Source organism: Primulina eburnea, chromosome 2, assembly GCF_022965805.1.
Source record: "Primulina eburnea isolate SZY01 chromosome 2, ASM2296580v1, whole genome shotgun sequence".
NCBI classification, from domain to species: domain Eukaryota; kingdom Viridiplantae; phylum Streptophyta; class Magnoliopsida; order Lamiales; family Gesneriaceae; genus Primulina; species Primulina eburnea.
This window is the reverse complement of record NC_133102.1, coordinates 4885998-4895167: the sequence shown is the minus strand read 5'-3', so window position 1 is coordinate 4895167 and position 9170 is coordinate 4885998. Positions and strand designations below refer to the sequence as shown.

The window sequence follows — 9170 nt, the reverse complement described above, 5'->3', positions numbered from 1 at the left end:
ACTGATTTGTGTTGCATGCTTATTTGATTTGATTTCATAGATTATGAAACCTATTGCTTTTAGTTTTATTCATGATAGAATAATTCATTATTTACTTTGTGTATATGCATGTTTACCATGTTTTATACTGAGATTTATTCTCACCGGAGTTATCCGGCTGTTGTCTTGTTTTGTATGTGTGCATGACAACAGGTGGGGCTGGATCAGGGTCAAGAAGAAGATGAGAGAAGACGAGTTAGCGTGGTGATTCCGGACTTACTGTAGATTTGGTTTTATTACTTGAATTTAGAAATGAACCTTAGACCTAGTTTGTACAATATTGTACTTTTATACTGAAATGTAGTTTTTATACAGAGATGTATATTATTTAGATTCCATTACCTTCCGCAGATGCATTTTAAAAAGAAAAATTTTTAGACCCTGTTTATCAGAACTGATAATTAAATCCCAACGATGATTAAGAAAATGATTAGCGTCCGGGTCCCCACAAAAATAGTCCGGTGGAAGAGTCTCTCGTCACCATTCTCCTCCAATAAAAGAATTCGAAAGTCACGAGATTAAAAATATCCAAACACGTACAATATATTTTAGAAGAATGAATTTGAATAATTGGATCCAAAGAGAAGTTTGTTATTTTGAGATTTTGACTCGCAAAATGATCTAGATCCGGCCCAAACTCTCGGCCCATATCTAAGGTCCGCAGGTGAATGGTTCATGACAAGTCCAGGTATTCTCCTATAAATACCAGGTTTGAGGGTATGATTATGGATTCAATATTGTTTTCAGCAACACCCTTAGTTGCTCCCTCATATATCCTCAGTCACTGACTTGAGCGTCGGAGGAGCTACGTCAGGACACCCTCCTGGCCCCCTTTGACGGTTTTTTTCGTGATTTCAGGCTCAGGACGATTTCAAAACCATGCGTCTGTACTAGTGGCACTTGCTAAGAGCGGACCTTAAATTTCCCGTGAGTATCATGATCTTTTTTTCATTAAATAATAATAAAACCAGAACTCAAAAATAAAATAATAAAATCTATTTAAATAATGACAAAAATTTATGTGAGCCAGTCTCACGAGTCGTATTTGTGAGACAAATCTTTTATTTGGACCATCCATGAAAAAATATTATTTTTCATGCTAAGAGTATACTTTTTATTATGAATATGGGTAGGGTCGACCCGTCTCGCATATTAAGATCCGTGAAACGGTTTCACACGAGACCACTATTCAATAAATTAATAATACATATATAACTATCATTTTATAACATTTTCATCTTTTTTTAAGAATCAATTATACTTATTCCGCAAAATATATATAAGTAGATCTTTTGTGAGATAGTGTCACAGAATCTATTTTTTTTATAAATGTTAATATAATTCACTTAAAGTAAAAACTAATATTTTTAACATAAAAATAAATATATTTTTTAATCAAATTAGACTGAAAATTCGTTTAATAAAATTGATTCATAAAAGTGAATATTTATATACGTGTAAATTTTTTTTCCCCATGTGGACATTATATTTATTTATGTAGTTGTGCGGACAATCCTCGGTTATTCCAAGAAACAAGCTGACGATAACATATCAACAGTGTTTTTCTGCTTAGCGTGATTGCATAATACGAATGATTTATTCAAAGAAACTTCTGAGTTGAAAAATATTCGTATTAGTCTAATTGGCAGCGTGACTGAAATAGATGGAGGTGAAGGGGAAAAGATTTGAAGGGAAGGTGGCCATAGTCACTGCTTCAACTCAAGGCATCGGCTTCAGCATCGCTGAGCGCCTCGGCTTGGAGGGCGCCGCCGTTGTTATCTCTTCCCGCCGACAAGTATGCATCTTTGACACTGATGCACGACGTCCCCTCAATTATCCATTTTCTTTGTTCGTGTCTCTGTCTTGTCTTGAATTTTGGTTTGTTGGACTCATTCGAGATCGATATTTAAGTTCTAAAAGTTTAATCTTTCATTGGTGATGTTGGTGAAAATCGCTGTACCTGATGGGAGATCAGATCTGAGTCGGTGAATGACCCGTCGAGAGATTGAATCTCGTTTTGAAGGCTCGGGTTGGACTGTCGGATCTGAAAACACGAACATGAACGTTAAATAGGAGCCGAAAGGTTTTTCCATTGTAACCCTCCGACGTTCAAGTCTGATAATAGGAAAATACTAAATAGCGAGAGTATTGTGTGTTCTCAATATGAGTGAATATATACGAATGAACGATCACCGAAATCTAGTATTTTTATGAAAAAGTTAGTATGTGAAAAGAGTTCTTCGATGGCTAAAACTCTAACATTTGTAGAATCCTAAATCTGTTGGAATCCTTCTCTTGTTAGACTCTAGATTCTTAGAATCTTAGATAAGGATTACATATTGAGGTATGAGCTCGTCTGTCGTGTAGGGAACGAGTTCAAGTTTTTTAGGGGAGCCCGACTAGGGAGCTGGGCAGAGACTTTCTTAATCAGTGTGGTAATATGTACTGGGAGTACGAATAAAACCTCACCTGGGAGGTCGGCAACATCTTGTTAAATCGATGAAATCATGATATAAGAGGTCAACTGGGATGAGCTCCCGGATGACCTAGCATAAGGTGTCCTAAATGACCTGATGGATTTGGGTGAATGAGATGACCTCCCAGTGTACTTTGGCCATTAGGGTGACCTCCCGGGATTACCTGGATATTGGGTTCAACTTCTCCCGGGCTGTTGAGTGGCTGAACCTATCTCCTGGGTATTCTAAGATCTTTTGTTTTACTGTTCCTTTTTACCGTGTCGTGTGCTTTGATGAGTTATGCAAAAGTGATTTTGTAGAAAAATGTGGATGAAGCAGTAGAAAAGCTAGAGGGTAAAGGGATTGAAACTCTGGGGCTAGCGTGCCATGTCTCAAATGCACAACAAAGAAAAGATCTGATAGAGAAGACCATTCAGGTAATTTCATTGGACAATTTGTTTTTTTACTACCTTTTATTTATTCATATTCTGTGTACTTTTTATAGTGATCAATTGTTGATGGTCTCCATCCTTCAAACTATTTGGTTGGCTATTTGATCACTGGTTTCTCTTAGTTGGATAAAATAAATGATGAATATTTTGATCAAAAATCCTGTGATACGAACCCAATTTTTCAGAAATCATACCATTATGTTGTGAAGGATGCGTTGTGATGGCCAGAAAAGAGAGAAAATACTATGAAAACTGCAATATGCACCTCTGTTCCTGGTTCCAGTGCTTAAGTTTATAAGATAGAAAGCCTATCCGGGCAGTGTGGCTGTAACCATTAATTTCTTAGCGGTTGATATTGTACTTTTTTGGGTGAATGGCAAGTTCTCAATCTCATTATGGATGCAATTTCCGGTGAGCCTTAGTTGATATCTTTGTTCCCCATACTAGAATACTCGTCAACCAGGAAACATGTTAACTACGTTCTCATGGAATGTAAAATTATTAGGGTCTTTATCATTGTATAATGCTTGGGTATACAGATTAATCATGTCAAAATCAGAATAAATATAATAATCATTAATCGAAGAAAGGGCCTTCCATGAGAGAATTTTAACCAGACCAACAGTTGGCTTGATAACAGATTTGTTCATTATCTTTCATTATTCCTTTATCATATGCTGACGAGTAGGTTAAGGATGGAAATTATGGTGTCGTAAAAATTGAATAGGGTGCTGCAAACAGATGATCTTTTTCCACTTTTCTTTCCTATGATATCCTAGTCTTTAATTTTCTCTTGAAAGCTTATGTTAAAACTCTCAATTTTTATCCCTCTGATTTTTTTTAATTGCTTTGCTTGCAGAAATATGGTAAAATAGATGTAATTGTATCCAATGCTGCTGCCAATCCTTCTGTCGATGGAATCTTGGAAACCAAAGAGTCAGTTCTTGATAAATTATGGGAAATCAATGTGAAAGCAACTATACTTCTTCTGCAAGTACGTCAATTTGAATTATGGCATATGTAACACAACATCGTCTATTGAATAAAACAATAGTTTGAGCAAATTATATGCCGGCCTAGGAAAAATGTGCCCCGCAATTGGATATCCAATTTTCGATGAAAGTTAAAATATTCGAAGAATTTTAAAAAATGTGCTTAGATGAGTTCAAGGCAAATCTAGCATCCAACGGACTCGTGGCTCATTGGCCAAGACAGTTTGAATAATGGCCTAGATGATCTTATGTAAGGCATAATTTTGATTTTCATTATTTCTCCTCATGAATAAGGCTTAATTTCGTTTTCCAAAATTTCTCCTCGTGGTCCTGTTATTATTGCAACTTTATGTTTGTGATCATCGTTAACAGGATGCAGCTCCTCACTTGAAGGAAGGCTCTTCAGTCGTATTCATTTCTTCCATAGCCGCTTTTCAACCACCTCAAGGATTGTCCATGTATGGTGTGACCAAAACAGCTCTTCTTGGGCTTACGAAGGTACTCATAATTTGGTTTTGTGTCCTTGTGGTACTTCCTTTACTTGAGATCTTATTCCTACTGAGTCTTCTTTTCAGGCACTTGCAGCTGAAATGGCCCCAAATACTCGTGTAAACTGTGTGGCACCTGGTTTTGTACCAACTCGATTTGCAGATTTTCTTACAACGGATGAGAGCAGGGTAGCCTGAATAATATTTAATACTTAAAACATTTTATTAAATGTCCCTTTGACAATTTCCATTACTTTTTTGTACTGAATTCTGGTTTTTATTTAGAGAAAGGCCCTCGAGGAGAGAACGTTACTCGGTAGACTCGGGACTACACAAGATATGGCTGCAGCAGCTGCTTATTTGGCTTCTGACGATGCTTCGTATATCACTGGTGAAACGTTGGTTGTTGCTGGAGGAATGCCTTCTAGGCTTTGATTTCTCCTCCTTGTAGTTTGTCTTCCCTTTTTTTGGTTTGTTTGTCAATTTCTCCCCCTAATCTCTTCCTTCAAGAAATTGATAACCTTTCATGCAATCATGCATTCAATAAAGTGCTTCGGACTTAGGAGCTAATGTCATAAAAAGTTAGACAATCTTATTTCTCCTTTTTGCTGTCTTTTTTACTGTGGTGCATATGGAGAAACTAGTGTACCTTTGAGGAGACTGATCAAAATTATATTCTATTAGTTTGTGTTCTGTTTTGTTTTATGCCCATCATAGATCTTTATGAATACCTAAAGTTATGGAATGCTGTTCCGTATAGATATAACTAGAACTTGGATCGAAAAATTGATGATTTGTTTGATGTCATGTCAATATTCCGACGAAATAATATTGAAAACCAACAAAACACAACTTTGACAAGTCATAATACCAAAAGACAAACACAGACAACTTAGAGAACTAAATTATTATTTTTCATTTTTAACTTATCATCGTCATATGTGTGATATACTATGTTTGAAAAGCTCTAATATACGACAGTCCAAACATCAGGACTTTCTTGAAAAGTTATGAAATGTTCCAAGAACATATCCGCTGATATTAGAAGTTTGCATCCACAATCATGTTCATAACTAGATAGTTTTAACTCGTTATGATCAAATGAACTTCTCGAATTGGTTACCGATTCAACAGATAGGAGAAACGAATTTTTTTTCTTACAAGCCTTCATCCAAAACACGGAAGTAATCATATTGATTCTTTTAACTATAAAAATATAAAGTTTTTTTCTACTTCAAAAATATTAACTTCGAGCCTTTCTTACAATTATAATATAAAATATTCTTATTGGCTACTAATAAGATCCTAAGTAAAATTATTTTTAAAAAAATACAACATAAGATCCATTTGGTGTGAGGTGATAGTGGAGTAGTAGGCTTTGCTTGATGAGAGCATGAAGTGGTCTACTTTTGGCAGATGTGGCTACTATATCAACTAGGAGGTGCACAAGAAAACTGGAGAGCCCGATTCCTTTGAGAAAAGCTTTTCTCCGTCCACATAAGAACTCACGGGACACTCCTGAATTTTTGGCTTTGAGTTCCTATTCTTCTGCCAAACCAACTGCTTTTTCTTCTTTGCCAGATGATACGGTGAAAAGCCATGAAGCTTAAAGCATATAACTTCGAGCCTTTCTTGCAATTTTTTAATCCCTTTTCTAATATTTTCATTCTAAAGTTTCCATGATCTCCCTTTTCTTCTTCTGCTCTCGGTTTCTTTCTGGACGTCTGTAGTTGTGTTATCTTGTTTACGTGGTTTACATGAAAACCCATAATTTCTTTTGGATGATTTTCTCAGACACCGATGTTTCTGAATCAGTTGATGCACTTTCTGAAGTCGATTCACACATTCAGAAGGCGGATCCCTTGTGATCGTGTGTTTTGACACGTAAACCACAGAATATCAATGGCTGCATCATGTTTCAACCCGTTCCGTCTTCGGAAATCGAAGAGCAAATCCACGTCGTCGTCTTCAAGGACACAGCTGGATTACGGGAGCGTCGACATGGAGAGGAAGAGATTCGACAGTTTGGAATCGTGGTCGATGATCTTGGACTCGGAAAATGTCGAGAATTGGGAAATACCAAAGGAGGACCAAGAGGAATGGACGGCTGATCTTTCTCAGTTATTTATCGGCAACAAGTTTGCTTCTGGTGCGCACAGCAGAATTTACAGAGGAATATATAAACAGAGAGCTGTTGCTGTGAAAATGGTGAGAATCCCAACTCACAAAGAGGAGACTAGAGCTTTGCTTGAGCAGCAATTCAAGAGTGAGGTTGCCCTGCTTTCACGTTTATATCATCACAATATAGTGCAGGTTAGAATTTATTTTAGCCTTTCAAAGAATGTTGATCATGCTACGCATCATGTTCCTGATGTTAGAAGAGTTCTCTATGGAGCATATCATGATTCTTTCGATGTTATATATATATATATGTGTATACATACACACCGGCCGCCTACTTCTTACAGTCCTATTTTGTTTTCTAAAAGTTTGTTGCTGCTTGTAAGAAGCCTCCTGTCTACTGTATCATCACCGAGTACATGTCACAAGGAACACTAAGGATGTATCTTAACAAGAAGGAGCCATACTCCCTCTCAACCGAGACGATCCTGAGGTTAGCCCTTGATATATCTCGAGGAATGGAGTATCTACATTCCCAGGGTGTGATACACAGAGACCTCAAGTCGAACAACTTACTTCTAAACGATGATATGCGCGTTAAGGTTGCAGACTTCGGCACGTCTTGTTTGGAAACACAGTCTAAGGAGATTAAAGGAAACATGGGGACGTATCGTTGGATGGCACCTGAGATGATCAAGGAGAAGCCTTATACTAGGAAAGTCGATGTCTATAGTTTTGGGATTGTGCTGTGGGAACTTACGACGGCCTTGCTCCCTTTCCAAGGAATGACTCCCGTGCAAGCTGCTTTTGCTGTTGCTGATAAGGTGAAACCTCAAATTCTAATAAATACTGCCTTCTCATATCAAGAATAGTGGTGAATGACATATTTTAAGCTTGACTGACGACTGAAAGGCAAGTCTACACAACAAGTGTATAATATGCTGACCAGATTGTTAGGCAATTGTGTGCTGTTTAAATGACTTAAATTTCCATGCAACATGATATGATCTCGCAAATTTGCAGGATGAGCGACCACCATTACCAGCTAGCTGTCAGCCCGCGCTAGCGCACTTGATAAAGCGTTGTTGGGGTGCAAACCCCTCCAAACGTCCTGATTTCAGCGAAATTGTATCGACTCTGGAAAAGTACGACGAACGTGCCAAGGAGGGACTGCCACTTAACCTCAACTCTACAATAGTTAGTCGGAATGCGATTCTCAAGCGATTGGAAGGTTGTGTGTCCATGAGTTCATCCATACCCATACACGCCTGACTCCAGGGCAAAAATTTATTAAGCTACTTGTAATTCAAATTTTATTGTTGTGGAACTTTGAGTGTCATATATTTCAAAATTGTAAATTCCTTTTTGATTGAAAATTCGACTGATTTTCACACGCACTCTTCGAAACTTCTTTTAGTTATTGAAGCTACTTGGACGTCTATCTTGGCTCAAACACCAGTGCTTTTAATAATGTTCCACTCCCCACACAAGTACTTTACCTTGAAAGATACATACAACACATTGTTCAAAATAAATATATAAATGAAAGTGGATCTGAGCGACCCTTCACGCTAGCAGATGGGTAAAGAGCCAAATTCTGGCTAGCAGGTGGGAAGCACACGATCAAATTCACTTTGGTTCGTCATCAAACGCGGAACATATAAGTTTCAAATCAACCATTGTTTCATCAACTAAAAATTCCGCGGGGTTAGTCGTCCAGGCCACAGGAGAAGTGGAGAGCTGTTTCAAGACTTTTTCATCCACTGCTACTAAATCACCATCTCCCCACCTCCTCAAGTTAAACTAGCGCTTGTCATTCATTGCACCAGGCATTATCATGGGATGATTGGATAAAAGTACGTGATAGTGAATAATTTTTTCCTTGTTTTTGACATAGATAGTGATGAGAATTTTGAAGTAATTAAGACAATAAAAAATGGGATTCGTTACGTTTCTAATTTACATTGTTTAGGGGCAAAACCATTTCGTAGTTCAAATTATGAATTTTAGACACATTTCGTCTACTATTATATCAATTTAACAATAAAAACTAAGAACAAAGGAACAAAAGATTTGATCTCAAAAGGAACAAACGAAATGTGGTATCTTTTCACATTTGAAAGAAATTTTCAAATGTGAACTATTATTTAAGAGAAACCTGAAAACCATGCGGTTCGCTCTTCTCCAATTAAGAAGTAATGAGGAGATATAATGATTTTCAACCCCGAAATATACTGCATAACAAAATATATCTCAAGTTAAAGCATCATCAAATATCATATTTGATTTTCCTACCAAATACGAACATTTTTGAAGCACATGAAATTTATGTAACCAATTACCGCGAGTACCTTGATAATTACAATTGCCCTCCAAAACATCGTAAAAGAAATAAACATAATCAATCAAATTCAACTGGTTTTGGGCCTGACCATCGCATCTCTTGTGGTAGTATATGATCACTTACTCGATGCTGCGTTTGGTTGTAGGATAAAATAAACTAATGATTAGTATTTAAATGATAAAGAAATTGATTGTTGTTGAGATGTAATATATGGTAGTATGTTTGGTAAGATTTTTAAGTATAGGATAATTTTCAAATTTTTGATGAAAGGACAAAAT

At 36.9% G+C, this 9170-nt stretch overlaps 2 protein-coding genes across 2 annotated transcripts; both read left to right on the top strand.

Annotated features, from left to right (window-relative positions):
- The first annotated feature begins 1548 nt into the window (after positions 1-1548).
- LOC140822210 (tropinone reductase-like 3) lies at positions 1549-5115 on the top strand. Its single transcript, XM_073182952.1, has 6 exons — positions 1549-1834; positions 2816-2932; positions 3807-3941; positions 4312-4437; positions 4515-4616; positions 4713-5115. The coding sequence occupies exons 1-6, from the start codon at positions 1703-1705 to the stop codon at positions 4860-4862; spliced, it is 762 nt and encodes a 253-aa protein (XP_073039053.1). The 5' UTR covers positions 1549-1702; the 3' UTR covers positions 4863-5115.
- Positions 5116-5706: 591 nt separating this feature from the next.
- On the top strand, positions 5707-7964 carry LOC140824511 (serine/threonine/tyrosine-protein kinase HT1-like). Its single transcript, XM_073186090.1, has 4 exons — positions 5707-6016; positions 6222-6740; positions 6917-7372; positions 7572-7964. The coding sequence occupies exons 2-4, from the start codon at positions 6330-6332 to the stop codon at positions 7818-7820; spliced, it is 1116 nt and encodes a 371-aa protein (XP_073042191.1). The 5' UTR covers positions 5707-6016; positions 6222-6329; the 3' UTR covers positions 7821-7964.
- Positions 7965-9170: the final 1206 nt, after the last annotated feature.